Genomic DNA, 26,145 nt, shown 5'->3' with positions numbered 1-26,145 from the left:
AGGTTGGTTGTTGCCCTTTTCACGTTTTTATGGCATGCCTAGGCTAGAACAATTGCATATTGATGTTTTTGTCTCACTTCTCCTTATGTGTGTGCTATTTGGAGCATCTTACCTATGGATTTGATATGATTATGCTTTGGTTGGTTTGCTTGTTGGTTGGTATCATGGGTTGATTGGCATTGTCCTTGGTTTTTCTTGATGATGAATTTTGATGATGATTTGTGCAGATTTATGATGATGGTTTCCCCTAATATCCAAATTTCTTTTTCTTATCCTCTAACCCCTCTAACATCCAAATTCCCTAATATCCAAAACCCTAATATCCAAATTCTTTAATTAGTTTTCCTTTCCCCCATTTTCAGCTTTCTAAAAAAAAAATGAGCTAAAAAAAAATGAAAAAGTGAAAAAAAAATTAGCTAAAAAAAAAGGGATTTTGTTTGCCTTTGATCGGTTTGCAATGATGATATTGAATTGTATGTGGTGGATGTTTGTTTTCTTTTCGTAATAAAATTTCGAGCATGGTTTAGATGCCCTTGGTTGAAAATAGAATTGGTTAGTTTAGGCTAGTGTGAGAATAACTTTCCCGAATGTACGAGACTTAAAGTCTAGGTTTGTGGTAAGATGGAGTCGCCTATCTCAAAGGAATTTGATCCCCGGATGGTAGTATTTGATCCTGCATTGTTCCAAAAAGGTGAGGTTTTATTATTTTTCAAGCCTACTACATTTTGCATGAGTGGCAAGGATCCTCTTTGATTTGGTACCTAGATCGAGAACTTGAGTCTCAACTCCCAAGGCCGTGGCCTAAACTACTCTTAGTATTGATAAAAGGTGTCATGTAATGTTTATTCACAAAGGGTTAAGGCATATCATTTTCCTTATTTCTATTATTACCATTTCCATAGTTTAATTTTTAGTTCTCTATAATTAGTAGTTAGTGATGTATATACCAAAAAAAAAAAGGGGGGGGGGGATGAATGAAGAATAAAAAGAAAGGGAAATAGTGCGAAGAAGGAATGTATTGTCACCGCCCTAGCAACCAAATAAGCTTGGGGGTGTACTCTAAAAAGTTCATTCATAGTTGCAACTTGGGTCAAGGTTAGAAGCCTTTTTGGGTTTGCTATAAATGATACAATTTAGTCGGCTCATATTGCAAAACACTTCTATTTATATATATATGCCTTAACCTTGTGTCGTAGTCCTTGAGTCTTGTAATGATTAGGAGAGTAGTGGATGCCTTTGTCGGTGGAGGGAGTTGATTCGCAAGCATATGGAGAGGGTACTCTTTCATTGAGATGTCGAGCGTTCGAAACCCGCTTTATCTATGTTTTTCCGGCTCCTTCGTGGAGTCACGAGACACTACCATTAGGGGGGGATTTGAACTTTTTGATAGGGACGCGGTAAGATATGTTGAATAGGCTTGAGTTGAGTATTTTCGGGAAGGTTAGCTAGGCTTTGGCTAGTCATGACCGTGGTTGATCTTAGGCATATACCTCATGCTCGAGTTTTATTGCTTAAGTATTCTTATATCTATGCATGTGCTTTTCTTTGAGCAAATTGATCTTTGGGTTTGTTTTTGGGCAATGTGAATTGCTTGAGGACAAGCATTTGGCTAGCTTGGGGGGATTTGATAAGTGGTTTATTTGACCACTTATTGTGTTAATTTAAACCCAGTTTTGCGATCATTTCCCCTTTTTCTAACCCAATTTTGAATGAAAATGTTTTGTCTCGGCTTTCCCCCTCTTGGTTTGTGTTTGTCCATGTTTTGCAGGTCTATGGACTCAATTTGGCAAACTTTCGGTGCATGGTTTGTGTTTAAGGCAAGAGAATTAAAGAATGGAGAGGGCGCTCCAGCAGGAGCGGGCGTGCAGCCTTGAGGAGCGGGCGCTCCTGGTTGTGGAGCGGGCGCTCCTACTTTCGGAGCGGGCGCTCCTCGCTAGGAAATCCGTTTTCTTTGATGGATTTCCCTATGTGTTACGGGGAGTATAAATACTTCCTCCTTTATTCATTTGTATCCCAGACAGATATAGCCTAGTTTTTAGAGACTCCTCTTAGTTTGAAACATTCCTTTTAATTAATTTAGCTTAATTTTCATCAATTCAATCATTGTAATAGTTGGTTTCAAGTTTGTTTCTCAAGATTGGCACTTTGTATTCAACAATTTCAAGCCTCAATTAGTAACTTCCTTCTACTTTTCTCCATTTAATTTCTGATTTTATTTGTTGTTGCATGATATTTAAATCTTCTTAGTTCTTGATAATTTGTTATTGGATGATAGTTATTTCAATTGTTAATCATTTTTCCCCAATTATTGAAGAAGTTAGAACCCTAATACTTGTTTGCATGTTGATAAATATGAGTTGTGAGTAGTCTACTTGTTAGGGGTTGGGTGAAGGTCAACCTTTTGGGTTAATTATGCAAATGTGGGAGAAGCATTGATGCTTGTATTGCAATTAAATTGATTATATGAGATTGCTTGTTAGTTCTTCAATGATAGGATTAGCTACCCTTGATTTAGGAGCTTGATAGCATGATATGCTTAGTTTGACATGGAAATGTGAATGAAGCATGGCATTACTTATTGCAATTTGATTATGTATCTTCTATTGCTAAACTAATGAGGAATCTAAGTTTAGTAGTGTGAGTTGTTTCCTAATTGCATGAGGTTGATCTTACACATAGTCCTTGCTATATCTTATCAATTTCACTCCCCGTTTGTCTATTTGCCTTGGTCGAGTGGATCCCATTCCCTAGTGTCCTCAATCCATTGATATAGAACCATAGTTTGTTTGTCTTCTTGACGAACCCCAATTCACCATTAACTTTGAATTAGCTTAAGTGTTAAGATCTTTGACAACCATATCCCGTTCCTTGTGGACCGAACTCTTACTTGTCATTATGCTTGGTTTGTAAGGTGTTTGTTAATAAATGTGTTTGATTGAGTGTGGAATGTGCGACCATTCTAACGCCCATCATGGACCTTCACACACTGATATTTGATTTTTATTCTTGTAAAGAGATTAAGAGTATGTTCTGATTTACTGAAAACAACTGAACTGAACTGAATTAATTAGAGCTGAATTGAATTGAACTGACTTGAAATGAATTGTTTATGAGAGAAGGAAATTAGGAACTAAACTGAATTGAAATTAAAGTTGAAGAGAACATGCCCTAATTTTTATCAATAAAAATTATAAGTATGAAACTATTATTCATGATGAGTCAATTTTTGATCACTTTGGGGTAACTATACAAAATTACAATTGATGTACTACACTGTACACCTTGTTTATTTATTTATTTTTTCAAGAAAGAAACAATGAATTACAGGGAAACAGTTTCATTTAAGAAAAATAACAATTATTTTAGAGTGTGTTCTCTTCACTTTATTGTATATGAATTTTGAATTGAATTATGTTAAAAATAGGATCATAAGGATGATTTGGAAAAGTGAAATTTATTACCTAAAACCCCTCTTCACTTTAAATATTTTTAAAAGAGCGAATAAGTAATGCACTTGTAAAGTTGAATAGAGTAATTGGTAACAATTATTTTTGGTTAATTAATGGTTACAATTTTCAAACCAACCCATTCCAACCTTCCACAACATCTTCCCCCAAATTTGGGTTGTAAGAAATCATCACATGCTATTCACAAAGCACCCTTCCCTTCATTCCTACTAAAAATTCATCATCCATCTCATCTCACCTCTGCTGCTTTCCACTGGCATGTGCTCAGATGCACTCCCTTTCTCTCTCTACTCTGCTGCACCACTTCACCAGTACTACAACACCATAATAGTCTCCCTCTCTTCAACCCCCGTTGAAAATTAAATAAATATCAAATAATAATCCTAATTTTTAACCTCCTTCTTTCCTAGATCTTCTCATTCCTTATTTTCTCTCTCCTCCCGATCATGAAAATGAAACTCAACTCTACTACTAATCCTCTCATTTCTCTCGAACACAAGAGGTTTCTCTCTCTACTTTTTCCGCCATTTTTAGCCTCACGCGCTCCCCTGTTTTCCCGCTTTCATTCTTCAATTTCATGTTTTCTGTCGATTTTTTTGGCTGCTGATTTTGTTTTTGATTTTTTCGACGTAATTTCTGTGTATTATGGGTTTAATTTGGGTTTTTCCGACGTAATTTTGTGTCGGTTTTGATTGATATTTGATGAAATGTAGGTTTACATTTTTTGATCTAATTGTTATGTGGTTTTGAGCAAAGGTTGAGTAATTTGATTCGATTTTAATGTCGAATTCGAGTTGAATTTAGTTGGAGGTCAATTTGGTGGTACGAATTGATCAATGCTGTGTTGTATGTTAGTGTTTTTCATCTTTTTTGTTTTTTTTTTATAAAATGTTGATATGATTTTTGATTGAGATATTGCTAATTTGGAGATGATGTTTTGTTTGTTGTAGGGATGCTTATGGATTTGCTGTTAGGCCTCAGCATGTGCAAAGATATAGAGAGTATGCTAACATTTACAAGGTAATACTTAATGGTTTTATTGCTCGTGTTTTCGATCGATTCATGAATTTTGAAGGGATTTTGAAGCATTGGCAATTGTTTTTGTGCATTGAGATGAGTGTGAAATGTTTGCTATGCTAAATGTTCTACTTGCAATAGAGATTCTATGATTTAAGAGTTGAGGAATTCAGTCTCATTCGTTTTTGATTGGTTTTCGTGGTTTATATGAACGATGAAGTCTTAGGTGAGATAGTGTCACACTATTGGTTGTTAGATTCTATAATCATCCCCAAAAAGGTAAAAAGATGAGTTATCAAGGTCGAGTTAGTTTTTGTTAGTCATCTCTAAACATAATATTTATTGAGATTTTTGTGAAGAATATTTGGCTAACATTTTGATGGTGGTTGTTGAATTTGTGTTTGAATTATACTCGTATTAGTTTATACGAGTATTGAGTAGATGAAGTGCTTATAACTTGACTGCTATCTATCTTGCCTCACTTTCACAAAGTGATGGATGTAACTTATTGTTCTGAAATTGTTGTTTTTCTTATATTTGGTTTTTTCAGGAAGAGGAAGAAGAAAGATCTGATCGATGGAATATTTTTCTGGAAAGGGTATCTGAGTCTGTCCAATTGCCTGTTGATGGGGTAGCAGTTGATGAAGCTGACAACAAAGAAGCTCACAGGACATCTGAAGCTGATACAAATCATCAAATATCAGATGAAGATGTTAATGGAACTGATACACCTAATTCAGTTGACAATGGAGAACAGGAGCCAGTGGTCCCAGCAGTAGAGGAAAAGAAAACTCACAAAGTTCAAATATGGTCGAACATTAGGCCGTCCTTACGTACAATAGAGGATATGATGAGTGTTCGGGTAAAAAAGAAGAACCATCTGTCTAAGAGAGGACAAGATACTGATCCTCACAAGACTCTCAAAACTAATGAAGAGGCTAAATCTTCCAAAGGAGCACTGGAAGATGATTCGGAAGAAGAATTCTATGATGTGGAGAGATCAGATCCTGTTCAAGATGTCCCTTCTATTGATAGTGCTGCCTCACCTGCAACTACTAACCTTTTGGAAGGGACCAACTTAGACTCTAGTTCTCCATGGAAAGAAGAGCTTGAAGTCCTTGTTCGAGGGGGACTGCCAATGGCCCTTAGAGGAGAGGTATATTATTTGATTAGACTACATGTTATTTGTTGTTTACTGGGTATACTTGTTTGATAGTTGGTTTAATCCTTACAATTGCAGCTTTGGCAAGCCTTTGTTGGTGTGAAGGCACGCCGAGTAGAGAACTACTATCAAAATCTGTTGTCTGCAGAAAGTAATCATGGTCATAAAGCAAATCAAGAAGAAATAAATGATAAAGAGCCTGGTGGAGAAAGTAAAGGACGATGTGAGAAATGGAAGGGGCAGATTGAAAAGGTGAATTGAAATTTGCATTTGTCAATACTATATATAAAAAAAAAGGTTTTTGGCCCTGATTTTTACTATAATCATATGCACACAGGATTTACCCCGTACTTTCCCAGGCCACCCTGCTTTGGATGAGAATGGTAGAAATGCGTTAAGGCGATTACTTATAGCTTATGCTCGGCATAATCCGTCAGTTGGCTATTGCCAGGTAATTGACTTAGAAAAATCTTGTCTACCACTTTTTTTTGAATTCTAGATCGTGAGTAATGAAGTATACCTTAGTTTAGTGCCTAGCATATCCAAGTTTTTCTATTGAACTTTTTCCAGTTTTGTTGCAAATTTTTAGAACTGTTTAGTTTACGCTTCTATTAGAAGGAGAAAATTTTCAGTTATACATTTGAGAAGCTTTAGTGGAATGGTTTGGCCTTTAATTTGGGCATCTTGGATGTTGGTCTTAAGATGATTAGGCAAGGAGATGGTATCACTCTACTTTCTAAGATATGAAGATATCCAAATCAATTATTCGATATGTTTGTATATATCCATATGTAGAACTCTCCTTATGCTTATGGGTTTAGAAGGTCAAAGCAAACCATTTTATTTTGGCAATACTAGAATTCAATGTAAAGTTCAAATTTTAATGGGCACTGTTATTTTCCACGCCTGAGTCGAAGTGGAACTTGATTTGCAGACTGAGGCAGTACTTAAGAAATTGTCTTGAACATTGGGAGTGTATGGGAATTGCGTACAAAATATCAACTCCATATTATAAAACTTCTAATGTGTTTGATTTTTGGGATGTCCAATAATATCCTTAAAACACTTTCTTACGTAGTCTATGAGTCTATGACTCGTCTGAGGGTATGGGAGAAAACTTTTTGGTAATTCATGCTCCATGTGGTTTTATGTTTTCATGTTTCCAGTAAATTGGGGGACAACTGAGTAAATTGTTTGTTTGATAATCTGTGATAACATCAGAGTAAAACTATGAAGTATGAGGCACAGAAACTCCTATCCCCAATTACACTGTACCATAAATGGCTAAATGCTGAAAAACAGGGACAACCATAAGTGACAAGCTAGCAATGTTATTGGACATTTTAAACTTGATGAAACACTAGCTGAAATTTCTCTGCTCACAAATGTTCTAAAAAATTACAGAATTTAAATTCTATTGGAAATCCAGAACACTGATGGTTGATTGAGACTTGAAATGGTTTACTGATATGGGCAGGTTCATGGGACTTTAATACTCCCTATACCACAGATTCAAAAATTTGATGGATTGATTGAATGGAAATGATGACAAAACAATCTTAGGCTTTTGTTTATTAGAAGAGCCAATAATTATGGTAGATATATTTTGTTGGCATAAAGTGTTTTTATTTTACTTCTTTTTTATTATTTCTTTTGACGGGGGTGCTAAGTTGACATTGCTGGAAAGAAATATGACTGGTTGTGGATTCTGGATAGATGAAACTTCTAGGAATCCCTTAATCATTAGCAGCACCAAGCATTGGCAAATTATACAAACAAACTCATCATTTCCTGCGGTTCTGTCCATCAAAACTGTGAAGTTTTGTTTTAGTTTTCTTTTTTATCTTTTTTTTTTTTTTTTTTTTTTTTTTTTTTTTTTTTTTTAAATCAACATTCAGTTTTCTGTTTTCATGGTTAAGCTTGCAACCTGCATTAATTCATTAGTTTCTAAATACTCAATCATATCACTAAAATTCATACTATCTAGAAGGTTTTGCATGCTTTAATGTCTAGTCCTATGGAAGTTTTAGAGAAGCTTTTGTGTATTAAATGTACAATGAAATTGAAGAACTTACTCAGCTTGTCATCTCTTTTTATGTATCACCAGGCTATGAACTTTTTTGCTGGCTTACTGTTGCTTTTGATGCCTGAAGAGAATGCCTTTTGGTAGGTCTGAAAACCCTCATTTTTACAACCTTTTCTATATTAATCACACTTTAAGGGTGTTCTACATGCGCTGCACTGTTCAGTATCTTTTTGTCCATATTTAGTTGATACGCTTTCCTTGTAAATCTGTCTCTATTTAGTTGACACTTCTCTTTATTTCCATAAATGGCATTGACCCATCCTCTAATTTTAAATTTTTTCCCCCCTACTTCAGTTTGGACTTATTTTCCACTATCATAAAAAAGTACCCCACTACTCGCTAAATATAATACCCGACTACCAACTATCACGCTATAAAATAAGAAGTCAATTAAGTTTGCCTAAATCTTTTTGCTGCTCAAAGTGTGTCAGCTAAATAGGGATAGAGGGAGTAATATATTATGTGGGCTGCCCTGATGGGTCATTTGGGTGACTATTCCAATGGCTTTATCTGCAGGACCCTTATGGGTATTATGGATGACTATTTTGATGGTTATTATTCAGAAGAGATGATTGAATGTCAGGTAGTAATGCTTTCCTACTATTTTGATGGTACAACTACCTTTTTTTGGGGTTGTGACAAGTCGTATGCTCAATATTGTATTTTACAGGTTGACCAACTTGTTTTTGAGGACTTGGTGCGTGAAAGATTCCCGAAATTGGGTTTGTATCCTCTTGTTATTATAATGTTATTATTGATTTTTTTTTTCTTTCTACAACTTCTGAATGGTGTGACCTCTCTTCTTGCAGTTAATCATCTTGATTACTTGGGCGTTCAAGTGGCATGGGTTACTGGACCATGGTTTCTCTCTATTTTCATGAATATGCTTCCATGGGAAAGTGGTGAGGTTCTATCTTTTTTTAGCTAATGTCCTGATATCTATGATGCATGACTCTTTTGGACATTGTGCAGCATATACACATCATTGTTTTCCTGAAGTTTTTCTAATATATATATTTGATTTTGACAATTCTAGTATTTTTAGTGATCAGCTGTTTATAATTTGCTACTTTTTCTTACATCAGTTCTTCGAGTTTGGGATGTGCTTCTTTTTGAAGGGACTCGTGTCATGCTGTTCCGCACTGCTCTTGCACTAATGGAGTTATATGGTACTGGGATTATAAATTTGTTTTAAGAAGTTGTGGATGTAGTTTACTTGCAAAATGAAAAAGGAAGAGTTTTTTTCTCCAGATATTAGCAAATTATGGGTACATAGAGTTCCTGAACTGTTATTTCAAATTATTTAGCAGTTAATAATGATGATCTCCTTTTCAACTTTGCATAGGCCCTGCCTTGGTGACAACAAAAGATGCGGGAGATGCAGTTACTTTGCTGCAATCTCTTGCTGGATCAACTTTTGACAGCAGTCAACTAGTCTTGACAGCTTGCATGGGATTCCAAAACGTGCATGAAGCTAGACTGCAGGAATTAAGAGATAAAAATCGACCAGCAGTAATAGCTGCTATTGAAGAAAGATCCAAGGGCCTTCAGGCTCTGAAAAATTCACAGGGTCTTGCTTCTAAGCTGTTCAGTTTTAAGCATGATCCTGGATCTGTTGTGACAGACAAATCAAAAGTTGCTGATGAAAAAACGAATGGTGATACAACCCACATGGAATCTGGTTCAACTACGCCAGATGATTACTTTATTGGCATGACTGGAGGTGTGGATATTGATCCTGGTTTAGACCTTCAAGAGCAGGTAATGCTTATTTCTTAGCTTTTCAAAATGAGAAATACAAGTTACTTCTCAATTTTGTCTGAATTTGCAGAAAGCTGTGACTTCCTAGCTTATTAGCTTTATGACTTAATTTCTTTCTGGATTAGCTAAGGTGGAAGTTTACTTTTTCTTTCGGATGACGTCATCGCACTGACATGCCATTATTATTAAATTGACCTTGGAAGTTTTTAGTCATTCAGACCTGTAAATTCCATTAATCTTTGACAAATATTCTTTGTTATGTACAGGGTTTGGTAAGTTGAGCCAAAAAGTGGTATTTAATCTATTATCTGCTTTTCTGTGTGCTTTATTGGGTACATGAAAGAAAAATTTTCAAATACTGAGCTGATTGCTGATCTAGTTTCCAGGCTGTTAGAATCTTTTCATACTGCAAACAAATATAATAATATGCGCAAAGATTTTGCACAAAGCTTTAGATCAAGAGCTGAGGAGAAATGAAGCAACAACTCTAAGGAAACATAGATTTCTTGCAAATCTCTTAGTGTGAGCCATGTTGCTGGTCTGAGTTGATGTATTTGATGAATAGGAGAGGGGGGTGGGTGAATGTAAGGCCAAATTTCATTTTAGGATGGAAAAGTTCTAGTTGTTTCAGTTCTCTTGGCTATGCACTGATGATTTGATGGCAAGTTTGGTAATTACAGTATCTAGGGTGTTTAGGTAGCTGGGAAAAGGAGAGGGATATTTTTGGTAGGAAGTGTTAAGAGCATCGAGTAGCTAGTTGCAGAAATCTTACCTTTATTTCTTTTTTTTTTTTTGCTTTTCTTCCTCTCTATACATTTTTTACTTTCCTACCTTATAAAAAGTATAAACTTACTCTTATGAATAGTGTGTTGCCAATTATACCCTTCAAAACTGTGCATTTACATGTTTGCCCTCATTAATATGTACAAGTTTTATTTTGCCTTCATTAATGTTAATTGCCTTTTTTTTGTCTCATTAATATTAGTTGTTTTTTTGAACTATTTAGAATAGTGTGCGGACATTTATACACCTAAAATATTTGTTTATATATTTTTCTTCAATAATAATGTAACCAACAACTGAAACCCCGAACGTGGCTAATTATGATGCCCGCTTTAGCCACCCTAGTAGCTATAAAAATCCAAAAAAAATTGTGGGTTTCCACTTTACACCTCCCTCGTTTTTGTGCTACCTATGTTTTCTCTCTTTTTCCACTTCCACTTCCACTACCTCTCCTTTTTTTTAATTTTTTTTTTTATTATTTTAAAGTTTCTCTAACTATTCTCTTTACATTTTCTCTTAGGCAGGATGGTTGAAGGTTGAGCTATGCAAATTGCTGGAGGAAAAAAGATCTGCAGAGCTAAGGTGAAAATTCAGGCTTTCTTTTCTCATGTATAACAATAATAAGGAATGGCATCCTAATCTAATTTCAGAACTAGGATTTGGTATATACTTCCTGAATATTCTAATTTTTGTGTCCCTATGTGCTGTCCTGTTACTGTTCTTTGTAATTTCTCTTTACCTTTTGGATTTAGAGGGTAACTGATTAGAAAAGATTGCTTCGTCCAAAAGTATAATTTTATTGAATTGGTAATATGTATTTGAACTCAGGTTTTTGACACGAATGTTCATGAATTTGTATGATTTGTTACTTGAAAAACACAAATTTATTATTTGTGCTTGTCAATTAATCAACAAGCCTCCAGTTCCCACTCAAACCTGGACTGGGGAGATCTAATGTGTGCAGCCTTCATCATATCACACCTCACTGTTTTTGCTCTTACATTTCTACAGGAAGACATGACCCTTGTATACCCTCTGATATTGGATCTTTCATTTCTTGAACCAAGTCACTGTTAAACTTTGACCTCAACTTCTCTATTGCTCTTGTTTTTTAATCATCTAATAACATTTTAATTATCATGTTATTTTGTGTTGTGACACTTATTTTCTTTGATATATATTTTTAAGCATGTTATCTTTGAAATTTAAAGATTGTATGCTGGTTAATTATGGATTCCTTTCTGGAATTGTAAGGACACCTATTTTAGCTCTGCCCAGCATCCTGGGCATAAGCCTCATCGTTAGACGGCTGCAGTAGCTTTGGGCTACAGTTATTGTGGCTACTGTCACTAGATTGCATATTTTTTGTGTATAATCAACGGCATCATAATGGAGGTTAAATTTTGGTGCTTCTGGACAATAATTTCACGTAGCATGATCATGTAATCATAATAATTCCTCATTCTCCTACTTGCAATTGATGTATGCTGAAACCAAAGCATATTTTTCTGTGAAGAGTGCTAGATTGTCAGCTCTTTAGATAATTTCTCTTACCTTTGAGTAATTTCCGGTAAGTTTTAACATTGTTTATTTATTTATTTATTTTTATTGTGGCTCCAGAGCAGAGGAGCTGGAGACTGCATTAATGGAAATGGTGAAGCAAGATAACCGTCGACAACTAAGTGCAAGGGTATGTTTCTGCTATATTCAATTTTTTAATTCAAAGTCCAAACCTTATGCTACCCTATATTACCGTCATATATCCTTCATAGCCATATTTGACTGTGGAGTGTGTACTTTATGAAACATCTGTAAAGGCTTCTAGTCTTGATGGCTGTCAAAAGATGAAGCCGTCAGTCTGAACTTTAGTGTTTGATTGGACACAATTCACTTTGAAAATTAACTGGTTTATATTTACCATTTTCTGTAATCAGAATATTACCTTATACAAGATTAGCAGTTTAAAAAGTACAAGCATTTGTACAAGCATTTATACTTAATGTAGATAGCAAGTTGCATATTTAAAGTAGTCTTTTATGAAAGCAGGTTGAACAATTGGAACAAGAGGTTTCGGAGCTATGTCGTGTCCTGGCTGATAAGCAGGAGCAAGAAAGTGCCATGATTCAGGTGTAATCTAGCTTTTAGATTTGACAAAATTATTATTGAGAAGTTTCTTCAAATCAAATGAAAAAGATTGAATCTGCATAAATTCTTTTGAGCATAAATTCACTTCTTATGTTTGAAAATTTTGTTCATAAAATTTTGCTCATAACAATAACAACTTTCCAGGTCTTGATGCGGGTTGAGCAAGAGCAGAAGTTAACAGAAGATGCCCGTAGATTTGCTGAACAAGAAGCGGCAGCTCAGAGGCATGCTGCTGAAACTCTACAGGTTCTTTTTAGATCCTCCACCCCTCCCCTCCTGGTTTTTGTTCCATCCAATTGGAGGGAAAGGCTAGTTGAATACATGCTGTTTTGCCACTTAGGGCATAGTGTTAGACATATTTTGATTTTAGTTCATAAAATCCAGCTACCTTGTTGAACTGCTTGGTCAAATTTTATAGTTCGTATATAAGAAAGTTTTCTTAGATGTTTTTGCATATTCAATAAAGATTTAGATTATCACGTCTGTTGACCTGCTAGCTATTAGTTATTGATTGCTAATTAGCGTAGTACACATCTAAACAAAATTGTAGGTTTAAATTATCAGCTTCAATTATCACTTATCAGAGTCCTCCCTTTCCTTTTACTTATATATTTTTTCAAATTATGTGCTGCTGTAGATTTGTTAGGATAATACTCCTGCTTCTTTACATGTGTAGGAAAAGTATGATAAGGTTATTGCTTCACTTGCTGAAATGGAGAAACGAGTAGTTATGGCAGAGTCAATGTTGGAAGCTACACTGCAATACCAGTCCGGGCAAATGAAAGTTCAACCTTCTCCAAGGTATGCTGTCAGGTTGAGTGAAACTTTGAAGTTTTGAGCTGCTTTTCTCATGTTTATGCAAACTTATACTACATAATTTATCAGCAAGCATTCTTGTGAACACGTTAGTCTTTAAAATATAAGTTTGGCTTCTGTCTGTTCAAGATAAAATATTGTGATGTAAGATGGTCTAACCTTTACTTTGTAGGTCTGTGCAAAACAATTCTTCGCCTGCACAAAGTAATATGGAGCCTTCAATCGAGGTGCCTCCTAGAAAAATTAGCCTGCTGGCAAGACCTTTTGGACTTGGATGGCGTGACAAGAACAAGGTAGCCTACTTTGATAAGGTTTTTTATTTACTTCTGACAATGCTGCCTTTTTGTCAAGTCATAGTTGAATTTATATGTTGCTAGTACGTATAACTTTCTGTTTGTAATTAAAATTTAGGGAGTACAGTGTAATATAGAAGCTCAACCATCGTTCAGCTTCATCTTAAAGCTTAATGTAGAAGAGGAAAAGAAGAGCCCTATAGTGTGAATTGGAGTATAGATCATTACAACATAAACATTGAACTATTGATTTATCGAACTAATTTATCTATAAAGGCGTCCAGTCGTCCCCTGGGCAGGGTAGGGGGTTAGATGCTGGTAGCTTTACCCCTGTGATAAGTACGATAACAGAGAGGCTGTCTTTAGTTGACCCTTAAACCAATAGAAATAATTGTATTCTACTTCAAACTAAACAAAGCTGTGTATGCTGTTCCCTTTAAGCAATACATGATTACATAGTGACTGCTTTTTTCCCAATAAATAAGGATCATAGGCAGTTTTATGAGCCATTAATTAGGATGGTTATCAAAATTCGTCAATAAAAAAATGATGGCTATCAGAATTCAAGAACATATTTGACTACCACGAAGAATTAATCAGAGTTGCACTTCCCCTATTACCCATTTCTCTTTCATCTTTCTTCTGTCTTTTGGCATGTTGGTCTCCAAATTAATTTCTGTTGGTCTGTTGTGTAGAGTTACTATTTGGTAGCGGTCTTATGTCCAATAACAAATAAATATGCATTTGTTGATGCTTATTGTCATACATGTTAATCTACCATTATTGCATGAAGAGATATTTTTGGTTACACATTTGAATCCTAACTATGGAAGATGTTGTACATTGATGCACTTTGATCACCATAGCTGCACATATTGCGTCTTTTGGAGCATCCTAGCACTTGTTAATGTTGTTAGATTCAACTGAATCAACTGTGGCCTGAATTTGATGGTTTTGACAGGGAAAGCCAGCGAACACAGAAGAGTCAAGTGATAACAAGCCTGTTGACGAGGTACAAAGCCCAGTTGTAGAGAAAGAAAGTAATGAAAGTGAAGCTCCAGAGAAACCATAATAATATGATTGTTGTTTATACAGGCAAATTGACGAGGTACATAGTCTGTATTGTACTGGTCAAATTCCAGTTCAGGCGGGATACTAATGTGCGATCCAATTAGTATAGATAAGTCTTGTTGGTAATTTTTGATTCATAGTTGTTATTTACCCCGTGTATAGTGTTCAATTTTGTATTTGTTAACGATATACTAATAAAAACATTGTAGAAATATAGTTAGAAAGTTGCTATAAAAATGTGATTGATATTACAATTACAACGACCATTAGCTTCTCTCAGCCCCTTGGCTTTTTCTGATGTACCACTGTTCCGTCGAGTGTCGAAGGGACATTTAAAAAACATTAGATTGCGTCGTAAGAAAAACAAGTCAATTGTTTACTCCATTTGTCTCTGAATAATGAATTTATCAGTGACGTTCACTAAATAGTCTAGTGTATATATGAACCTGCAACTATATTTGCTCAACAAATTAGTCAAAGAAAACATGATTTGCAGATAATGTGATTTTTCAGTAACACTTGCAATAAAAACTCTGCAAATACCTATGGAAAATTAAGCTGTTATCAGCATGAAAAATAACTATTTTTGTTAATTTCGTTTGTCACACAGATTTAATCTAAATGTTGAAAAAAAAAAAATTAGGATCATCCATTGAGTAATTATGTCAATTTTTTTTTTTAGAAAATAATCCATAATCCTAATTTTTTTGTTTCTTCATAATTTTTGCAACGTTGAATCTGTCAGTAACCTTAACATCTGTATGGATACAAGTCAGGTCAATTGTTATACACTTATACTCCTTATGATAATATTCAATTGTTAAGTTTATCATTCTTTTTACTTACTCTTTTTATTTTTTCAATTTTGTATTATTTTTTAGCTAAGTCATCAAATAAATTGTTTTAATTCAAAACAAAGTTAAAGTTTATTTTTTAGCTAAGTCATCAAATAAATTGTTGTAATTCAAAACAAAGTTAAAGTTTATTTTTTAGCTAAGTCATCAAATAAATTGTTGTAATTCAAAATAAAGTTAAAGATCGTTCAATTAGTTGTACTTCTGATTTGCAGTGAGTGTTGGTAAAGACATGAATGTCTATTGTAAAGTTCAACTTTTGTGTTTTATACTATGCCTTTTAGTCATTGGCACATTATACACATAAACACAGACTTGGCTGAACTTTCTACTTTGCTCTGTGATTCAAGTTCGAAAAATGTGATAACAGGATGGCTGTTGCACAATATTCATTGCTTGTTGCCAAGCTTGTTGTCCTGCAGCTTTAGGAAGGTTCTTCATTCCTGGGTGACTCCGGACCACTGGTTGGCTATCTCTGCTGGTAAAAGACAGTTTTTGTACTACAAGATATTCTAGTTTGTTTGCCATTTAATTCATAGCTCCTCTTGTCAGACCAAAAAAAAAAAAAAAAAATCAATCATTAACACACCAAGGCATTTATAATATACGAACAGGTTTGCACTATCATCATCTCTATATATACGAGTTATAAGTATATAACTGTAAGAATTCATACAAGTACAAAGAACTGAGGATGAATTTTGCTATCTATGATTCTATGCTTTTTTTCAAGTCCCGCCTATCTGAACACAAAACCGGCCTTAAAAGTTGAAACTGAACATTATGATTAAGCAGATTCAATTTACATGTCGGACTTATAACCCTAAAAGTGCAGTTTGCTTTCAATAATCTCTTCTGGCTCTGGGAGTGGAAGCAGCTGAGTGAAAACTTTGACGTGACTCACTCTCTGGATCATATTTTTGGGAAGCAAGGTAAGTTAAAGCTGTGACAACATCAGCCATAAGGGGTCTCATATTAGGTTGTTCTTGCACACACATTGCAGCAACTGCCAAAGCTTGATACAATCCCCTTGCTGGATACCTGCCTTGGAGCGTTGGATCGGCTATCTGAGAGAATTTCCTTCTGTCCTTAAACAAGGGTCGTGCCTGCACCAATGAACAAGACAAACAAAACTAATGGAGTTAAGATCTACAAAACATGATAATTATTACTTTTTACTTCTTTTATCTATTGGGGACAGTAAGTAGGAAGATATTCAATTGCCTGTAGTTTTGCCTTTTTAATTAAAAAGTTCACTTAAATGGATCATCAATTTCATGAACATGATCATCTTTACAAGTTCTGATATGCCATGAATTAAAAAAACAATAAAATAAAAACTCTCAAATGCTTCAACCACCATCGTGTCAACATTTGCCAACCAAGAAGCTGACCTAAGGGTAACCAAGAAACAGTAGTTAAATTATCAACAAAAATGATCAGGATCAAGTCTCTTACCCATACTACAAGATTGTGCTCTGCATTACTTTTCGAATTGTCAATTGCTTTCCTCCCTGTAATGAGTTCCAAAAGAACAACCCCAAAGCTATAAACATCTGATTTTAGGGTAAGCTGACCAGTCATTGCATATTCTGGAGCACAATATCCGTAAGTTCCCATCACTCTGGTTGAAACATGAGTATTATCCCCAACTGGCCCCAATTTGGCCAAGCCGAAGTCAGACAGCTTTGGCTTATAATCTTCGTCAAGCAGTATATTAGAACATTTCAAGTCTCGATATATAACTGGTGGATTTGCTTTATCATGCAAGTATTCCAAGCCTTTGGCAGCACCAGCAGCTATTTTCATTCTTGTATTCCAATCAAGTTGTCTCCTGTCAGGAGGAATGTCTGGAACAATATAACAGGGGTCAGGAATGGATGTTTCATCCACAAATTATTGAAAACAACCAACTATGCAGTAATAAACACAGCAATGACATAATATACTGTCAATTCTTATGCATTGCAGAAGTTCATGTGCACTTCAATTGCAATATGAATGACTTCAGATAAAACACGATGAAATTCACGAGAAAAGAATTTTAACATACAAAAATTATCTAGACAGCCAGAAAGGCTATGATGAAAAAGACCGTCATGTGTAATTACAAAACAACTAATCACTAGATAATAATTTTATATATAATACCTATTAATCATGAAGATTTTGTGGCTTATCCGGTCAAGATATCAATGACGAAATTTCATTATCATAGGGGTAAAGCTGAGTACATCTAAGCCCCCCACAGCTACCCTGACTAGGTCAGGTGTCTCTTTAAAGAAATTGAGATGTCTATCTTGATTTAATGAATTATGACAACAAACGTGTTGAGTAATAGAACATGCTTAACCAGATTATGATGTACTATAATGGATGTCTCTTTAAGGTATAGTCTACTTCTATCACGTCGTAGTAACTAATAATCAACCGGTAGCCTTTCCCAAACTGTGTACAGCCACAACAAGCAACATGCTTCTTCTGTCCTTTTTTAATCACAATATGTTCCAGTGTTCCTGTTCAGGAAATTGCAAATTAATTGCAACATCACTGTATTTCAACAATGATTCCGTCTATCTCTCTTCTCATCACATGAGTTCCCTATTTTTCTGTCTCTATCTCTCTCCTCCTAAAATTCTGCAAATCCCCCCACCTTGCATTTAAAAAAGAATGCAGGAAGTACTATTTTACCCAAGTACGGTTTTTCATGTAAAGAGGAGATTATAGGTAGCCTCACTTGACCTGGAGGTAGCATGCTCAAATGGTCAGATATAGGAAGCAGTTCTGCACAAAACAGAGTAGATGGCACTCCTTTGGCACCCTCCTTAAACTCCCCTAGGTTGGTGCCTCATGCTTTGGCTGCCATCAACACATAAAGGAGGGATTAAAACCCAAACATATTAGAACTTAAGGTTTATGGGAGAATCTTGAGTTGCATCATAAAACAGCTCAAAACCAGATATTTGCCATGCTTCAAGGAAGTGACATAATGCACTTGCATTGTTCTTTGTATTGACCTTCATACAAATCAGTCAGATTTCAAACTGCTTTGAGATTATAAGGTGCAAATCCACTTAACTCAGCACTACAGCAACTTTTAGCTATTTCTCATACCATTTCATAAGGTGAAAACCTTCCTTCGAGTATCAGGTATCAATTTCACTCTTTCTTCTTAATAATTATTCTAAAGACACACAAATATATAACCAGATCACTGCATATCTCCAAAAGTTCCATAAATCACCCAATGAAATTCTTCATTGACAGTCTTACAAATATTCCCAATCTCCTATCAAACAATAATAAATACGCCCATATTTCCAATATCAACAAAGAATTCTTTATACGAAGAGAATGCATGCAAGCGCCCTTAGATGCAATACATAACTAGTCTCCATCTTCTTCTAGGAACATTTAACAGCGGCCTTACACGAGTGTGAACGAGTGATTGATTGAAAACCGAGTAACATATGCATAATATTTCATAAGTAGTATTAGGTGGTTTTGAGCAGATTCACATAATAAGAGAATTGTTTTTACCAATTTTTACTTTTATTAGTATAATGCAGTAAGTCAACATTACCCACTAGCAGCCAAATACTAAGAGGATTTTTTTCCCTTGCTGCACCAAAAAGGGGGCTGAGTTTCAACTCTTGCAAGATATAAAAATAACAGGAGTAGTGATGTATTCAGCCCTTTCTTATTAGAATCAGAAAACCTTTCACCCCATGAGTGGATACCAATTAAGAGTCATCAGCTATTTACGTACCATAAAGATGGTCTTCCAATGATCCCAGTGGCATATACTCATACACAAGAAGCCTTTGATCTCCATCAGCACAGTATCCAATTAAGTTAACAAGGTTTGGATGGTGAAGTAGGCTGAGCATCAACACTTCGACAAGGAACTCCCTATTGCCCTGAAGCCCATTATGATCAAGTTGCTTAATAGCAACAACCTACATCAAATCCATTATCTTACAAGTATTAAGACCTTATTAAAAAATATAATTAGTTCACACAAATCAGGGTAAAATGTAATTCTCAGTTCACAGAAATGCGCACAACCTAGGCTGTTCCACTCTTCATCCAAAAAAGTGAATTCAAAGTATAAACCAACAACCCCTCCCCCCTTATCAGGCTTTAAATTTTTGGGACAAACGATTCCAACATATTGTAAGAAAGCAACACACATTACAATCCAGTAATTGACTAATAAAAACACCCTCTAGAAAGTTATACAATATACAGTATTTCCAACAAAACATAGCTGCTGCACGATAATTCACTCAAACATCAACTCAAAATGTTGTCATCTGAGAGATTGTTTATAAACAACAGATATAACCAAGTAATAAAAGTAACAATGATATGGGAGAATGGCTTTTCAATAATACAGAAGCATATTACTATAAAAGACATTCATGAGTCATGAAAGAAATCAAACCGCCTACATTTATCCAATCAAATTAAGCAATAAACTAACAATATTGAATACATTGCAATTGCTATAGATCAATATTTCTTTGCAGCTCAGAATGCTGTCACCTTACCTGACAAGTATTTTCCAGCCGTCCTTTATAAACCCGCCCAAAACCACCTTCACCAACTAGATAATCCGCCCGGAAGTTCCTTGTTACAGCTGCTAATTCACGAAACGTAAACGTCTTTACAGCAATATGATCTGATTTGCCATCCTTTGTACTCTCTTTTTTCCCATCCCCTGTACAATTCAGCTGAAGCATAAGCAGCTATAAACAGATATAAAGCATGCAAAATTTTCCCTAAAACTACCAAATGCAATATTAAACAAGACATAAGATGAGCATTGTGCACAATCATCAAAGAACGTCATAATAATACATGCATTGATGATTGATCTTTCAAATTAAGCTGAATTGGCAAAACTGAGATCATGTAAACAAGTGTGTATCCAATTGTCCAACACACATATTTTGTGAAAATTTCTTTTATATTGGCCCAAAATAAACCATCAATATGTTCACACCCAGGTCATTACACATAATGTCCAAGATCCAACACGAGTACTTGAGGTAAATTAAATAGTCCGAGGCCGTCGAGTAACATAGTTTGAAAGTACATCATCATTTACAAACAGCCCAAATCAAAGATGAAATTAAGCTGATAAAAAACAACATAGTATTATCTATCAAATACTCCCACAATTATAATTACCAACCAAAATAAAGTAAAAAAGGCTCAGTCATACATCAAAACTAGGAAACCCCAGAAATTATACACCCAAATATAACAACTTTAAAATTCAAAGTAATCAATCAATTTAAGTGGGTATTTGAAATTTATGCTGAAAATTACCCAAATGAAGGAATCACCTGAACTTGATGATGAGATCTGATGTTCTAAACTCTTTTTGACATTTCTTTTCTTCAAATTTTCGACTGATTTTCCAGCACCAGTACAAGGAAACCAACCCATTTCTTGGAATTTTGTCCAAAATCCCTCGATTAAGCAGAACTTTTGGTGGGATTAAGAGTGACAGTAGCAGTAGTATTTAATAAAATGGAAGGATAAAGCAAATGGAAAAGGTCAACAAAAAAAGTGTTGGTACCAAAAACACGACTTTTGGGTATGGCTTTTGGGAGGAGATGGTCAAAGGTAATGGGAAGAATGAGACACTGAATTATGTAATTGGTTTGAAAATAAGATGATGATGTCTCTTTCATCATTGAAAAATTAAAAATACTGCCTTTTTATACAGGGCATGTTCATGGTGCTTTCTGCTCACATCTCTTTGAACAACAATGAGTGTTTGGTATGGGCTTAGGGGAGTTATGGGTTATGGCTACAACTCTCATCTTTGGACTCGATCCGTGAAACGGTTCGAATTTAGATCCGGCTATGGACCGGGAGATGATACTTCATAGTCGACATAATCCGACATAAAATCAATTTGAAATTTATTTAATCCAACAATTCAAGACTCGCCTTCTGATTTGAAATGATCTAGCTCGTAATAAATCCAACCTAAATTTTACAAAATCCTAAACCAAGTCCCTCTAATAAATAATGATATGACTCGTCAGAAAACAAGTTGTGATTTGATTTACTTAACATACTTAAATGGTGACCCGATAATACCCAACTTAAAATAACCTTGGAACTAAGATTTTTTTTTATCTCAAAAGATATACATGGAATGGATCGGATTCAGATCGGGTAGAGCTTCACCCGCATTCATCCATCAATCCAATCGCTTTATCCATATCCATTCATCACCCGCTTCACCCATCACCCACCTATGTCCATTCGTCATTCGCGAATGAAATGAGTGGATCGGGTAACTAATGGATGAATATATAAAATGTGGAGAAAAAAAAAAACCTACACAAACTTTATTTATGGTTATTCCTACGTGTAGACATCTAATTGTGTCTCCCCAAAAACCAAACCCAGTGATAAGTATCTTTCGTGTCATTGATATCGAACAAGGTGAAATGTTGAAAAATCTCGTGAATTCCCCTGTTTTTAATAAAAATAATTCTTTCTGTTTTCGAAAATCGTTCATTTCGTATCCCATTTATGAAAAACATCCAAAACAGTTGTATGGTACATAATATGGGTCCAAAAATTATCTAGTTGGATGGGGTTTGAAAAGACCTTTCCAACGATATATTATAAGCCCAATTCCGAGTTGTAACGAGGAAGTTATGGTCGCACATAAAACGAGTTTTATGTGCGACCCAATGATCATGTGGAGGGTCCACTAATCTTAATTATATTCCTAAAACAATTAGGATTAATTAGAAGCTTTTATTATTTTCTAAAAGATCTTAATTATCCTTTTTGAAAAGATAAGATCAAAGAGTTTGAAATTGAATAAAACTTTCCTTTTTTAAGTCCTAATTCTATTCGAAATGAAAGACGTTCAAAGATAATCAGATATTATTTTCGAGACTAATAATTTTTATCCAAATTTTATATGGTTGGATAGATCTTGAAATTATCTTTCCAATGATATATTATAATATTAATTCCGAGGTACACGTAAAAGATATGAAAGAAATACGAAACTCTATTCAAAACTGACACCCTTCCACTATTTCGTTTATATATTTTATTCTACAAAATATTTTAATCTGATTTCAATTGGATTGAAAATTAGATTTCAAGAGTTTTCCAACGACATATTATATGTCTTATTTGGACTTCTGCATCAAAAGATATGATAAAAACAAAATTCGCAAAAAACTGTTCCATCGCGAAATGATGGCCCCATCGCGTCGCTATGGACCCTATCACGCTGCGATGGTCTGCGACAGAACCAATTTTATTCCGATTCAAATTCTAACTCTTTTCTAATTATTTTTGGATGTTTTCCACGTCACGATGGATCGATATTCTCCGTTTTCAAATAATCAACAATCATCATCTCTTCTCTCTCTAAAAGCTAAAGCTGATTATTTCCTTCTCTCTCTTGATTTCTAAGCCTAGCCTTTTCAAAATACGATATTCCTCATTCATGAGACTTAGACACACCTAGTCAAGTTCGAAGTTGCTTTTGCCCTAGACTTGAAAGGTTGATATTTCTGAGGGTTTGGTCCCAAATCCTTATTTCAATTATTTAAATTAATTGTTTGATTTAATATTTTCATTGAAGTTACTAACGTGTGTATTTTGTTATTAGAAAGAGATACGAGGCAACAAAGTAAGTTGTTTCAATTGCTTTATTTCTATAGAAAGCATGCTTAGAATATTTTAATTCCTAATATCATGTTTAGGGTATTAATTAATATTTCTAATATCATTTATGTTTCTAGTATCATGCTTAGGTTGCTTTCTATTTCTTTTATCATATTAGTATCATGTTAGTAATAAAGCTTTGATTTTTATTGCTTAGTGACATGGTAGGATTTGTTATTAATCTTGTTAGTATCATGCATAGGATCTTGCTAATATTATTATGCTTTGATGAGATTATGATGATGATGATTTGTTGTATCAATATATTTATATGTTGCGTGATATTATTGTTATTGCTTGATCATGCCCTCTCTTGTATGTTTAAAGGAAATTTGTACTTGTAATCACGCTTAATAAGATAATTAATAATTTTATTTAGGCTAATGTAATTTTAATTCAAGTGATCACCAATAATAGATTTGTTTGTGCATTAATTTTCAACCAACGTAGATTAAATAGGTTTAGGATTAATATATTGATTGTATGTTAGTCAGAAAGCGCACATAAATATGAGAAGAATAAAGTAGAGGCCTATTTTTAGGGCAGGTTCAATCTCTTTTAGGTTGGATTTGTACCTTCATCCCCGAATATCTAGTCATGGTTTCGGACTACTGACAGGATAAAGTCGTATCACCTAATCAAAAGTAATTCCTAAAACCACTAACTAAAATAGATAGGGAAGTAGGGTCGAATCCATAGGGAAACAAGTCTTTTTGTTCCTAATTAATTAATTATAGTCTAAATTATTAAGTAACCAAATTGTTGTTATTTAAAGGAATTATACTACGAAGAATAAAATTATGGAGAAATAAAAGTAGGAGAAAAACAATGAATAAAAGACCTAGGGCATAGGTTCACCAATAAATAATACTCCAGGGTAAAACATAATAATCAATCATCAATGTATCAATTAATCAGATCATAAAGGGCTTTCGCTACGTATTACAATCACAGAGTTAATTTACCGGCATTAAATCTCATCTCTCGAATCTCGACTTAACCATTTATAAATTAAACTGCCTATTGAAACTAGGCCTTAATATTAATTCTCATCTCTCGAATCTCGAATCAATATTGCGTAACTCATACAATTAAACCAGCGCTATTCTAATTGCATAATATTAAATCAATCAATAGGAAATTAATTAAGCAAAATTAACAATCAATAAGAATAAATTACCCCTTCATATTATTCATGGATCCCCATAAACCCTAGAATTAAACTACTCACACATAATTAAATCTAAACTAAACAAAGCGATTAAATTAAACATGATTAAAATAATAATTAAATTAACAAAACAATTAAAATAAAGGCAATGAAAGAAACATAATAAAAACAATTGAAGAAGACATGATTAAAAGCAATAAGCAATTAAATAGAGCATAATAATTAAAAGCAATAATGAAGAGAAGAAAGAATAAAAAAAACAATAATACGAAGTAATAAACTAACTATAATTAAACAATGAACTAAAGTTAAAACAAGGAAATAGTAATAAAACTAAAAGATATGAAAATTACGGAAGAAAACTAAACAAATCTTATACTTGTGATTGAAAACTAAAAACTAAAGAAACTAATACTAACAAACTACCTAATGAATCCCTCCTACGTAAAACTCCTTCCTTTTAAAGGAAAAGGAGTTTGTTTCCAAGTCCAACTCTAATTCCTCTAAGGCTAATCATTAACGCAGCGTGAAATTGGAGCAAGGCCCCTAGAAGTCAGAAACCGACATCAGCGAATTAATTGGAGTAAGGCCCAAGGAATTTGCAGGCCCCTTAGTCTTCACGCCTAGCAGCCTCTTTCTTCCTTGCTTGGATTTGCCAGCTCGGGCCCCTTCGAGCTTTTAGCCCAATTTCCTTCCTTAATTGGCCTGTAATAGTAACTTGTGAAATCTCGGACCTTCTCATGTATCGAGCCCTTAATCACCAGATTAAATTCATTTAACTCGGTCTTAGGCTTAAAATATTCGGTCATAAAATACGGTCCGACTCCAGTGTCTTTGTAATGGTTAATAAGCTCGGGAATTATCATAATCTGCAAATTCCTTCAAAATAATACCCACTCTACAAAAACACTAGAAAACGTATATTAGTAATAAAAATAGCTCCGCAGAGCCCAAATAAGTACAAATATGACCGTGGGATGGGGAATAAATATATATATATAAAATAGACTTATCAACTACTATGGAGTTAGCGATCTCTAGGATCGTGAAATTGTGTAACCTTCACCTTGTGAACGGTTTACAAGTTCTTAAAACTTGTTGGCGACTCTTTGCTCTAGCTTTCTTCCCTTTGGACGCCACCATACTTAAGTGTGTGATCACAGTGGGGCTCAAGTGTGAGATACTTGAAATATTCCCTACATTACGATAAATTTTTTTTTTAATTTTGTTAATAAAAAGAAAACAACATATTGTTTGAAAAAATTAATTTGCAACGAAAAAAATATCTTGCTTGCGGATTTTATACCTTTTCATTAAAATTCGTAGATAAATAATTTTAGTATATGTTAAACAAATGGGCAAGTAAATTTGTCAGCAGGTGGAGTAGAGTACCATCCATACCTGCTTTGATCCATGACCTAGTTCATCCGTCACTCCTCTTCATCCATATAATCGTGTTTTCGTCTTATTTAAAGTGGATGGATTGGGTTAGCAAATATTCCTTTAATATTGTCATCCTTAATGTAGATTATCTTATTATGTATTGAATATTATTTCAAAGTTTAACAATTTGGTTTTTTTTTTTTTTTTTTTTTTTTTTTTTTTTTTTTTTATTATTTTTTTTAATATTATCACTTCATCATTGACTAAGTATTACTAGTAACTTGTACATATTAAGTTTTTTTTTTAAAAATGTAACATATTATTAATAATAGTTTTAAATAAATACAATCATCTAAACATCTACACTCTAATACTTAGTTGTATACTCTACTACTAGTACTTGTATGTGATATT

At 34.3% G+C, this 26,145-nt stretch overlaps 2 protein-coding genes across 3 annotated transcripts; one reads left to right on the top strand and one right to left on the bottom strand.

Annotated features, from left to right (window-relative positions):
• The first annotated feature begins 3,658 nt into the window (after window positions 1-3,658).
• Window positions 3,659-14,870, top strand: LOC145593192 (uncharacterized). Of its 2 annotated transcripts, XM_081649698.1 has the most exons (18): window positions 3,659-3,969; window positions 4,418-4,487; window positions 5,035-5,640; window positions 5,725-5,898; window positions 5,984-6,097; window positions 7,754-7,812; window positions 8,249-8,315; window positions 8,403-8,454; window positions 8,542-8,634; window positions 8,818-8,901; window positions 9,078-9,493; window positions 10,797-10,858; window positions 11,897-11,966; window positions 12,323-12,403; window positions 12,566-12,667; window positions 13,098-13,222; window positions 13,410-13,530; window positions 14,492-14,870. In XM_081649698.1, exons 1-18 carry the CDS (start codon window positions 3,914-3,916, stop codon window positions 14,600-14,602), a joined length of 2,463 nt encoding a protein of 820 aa, XP_081505824.1. In that variant the 5' UTR covers window positions 3,659-3,913; the 3' UTR covers window positions 14,603-14,870. The 2 variants fall into 2 exon arrangements, with proteins under 2 accessions (XP_081505824.1, XP_081505823.1); XM_081649697.1 differs by having other exon boundaries at window positions 8,403-8,634.
• Window positions 14,871-16,044: 1,174 nt separating this feature from the next.
• Window positions 16,045-21,211, bottom strand: LOC145593191 (putative serine/threonine-protein kinase PBL7). Its single transcript, XM_081649696.1, has 5 exons — window positions 20,810-21,211; window positions 20,009-20,178; window positions 19,225-19,414; window positions 16,914-17,305; window positions 16,045-16,561 (listed from the first exon to the last, which is right to left on the bottom strand). The coding sequence occupies exons 1-5, from the start codon at window positions 20,910-20,912 to the stop codon at window positions 16,298-16,300; spliced, it is 1,119 nt and encodes a 372-aa protein (XP_081505822.1). The 5' UTR covers window positions 20,913-21,211; the 3' UTR covers window positions 16,045-16,297.
• Between the last annotated feature and the right edge of the window lie 4,934 nt (window positions 21,212-26,145).

Source organism: Chenopodium album, chromosome 18, assembly GCF_948465745.1.
Source record: "Chenopodium album chromosome 18, dcCheAlbu1.1, whole genome shotgun sequence".
Taxonomy (NCBI): domain Eukaryota; kingdom Viridiplantae; phylum Streptophyta; class Magnoliopsida; order Caryophyllales; family Amaranthaceae; genus Chenopodium; species Chenopodium album.
This window is presented reverse-complemented; position numbering and strand designations above follow the sequence as displayed.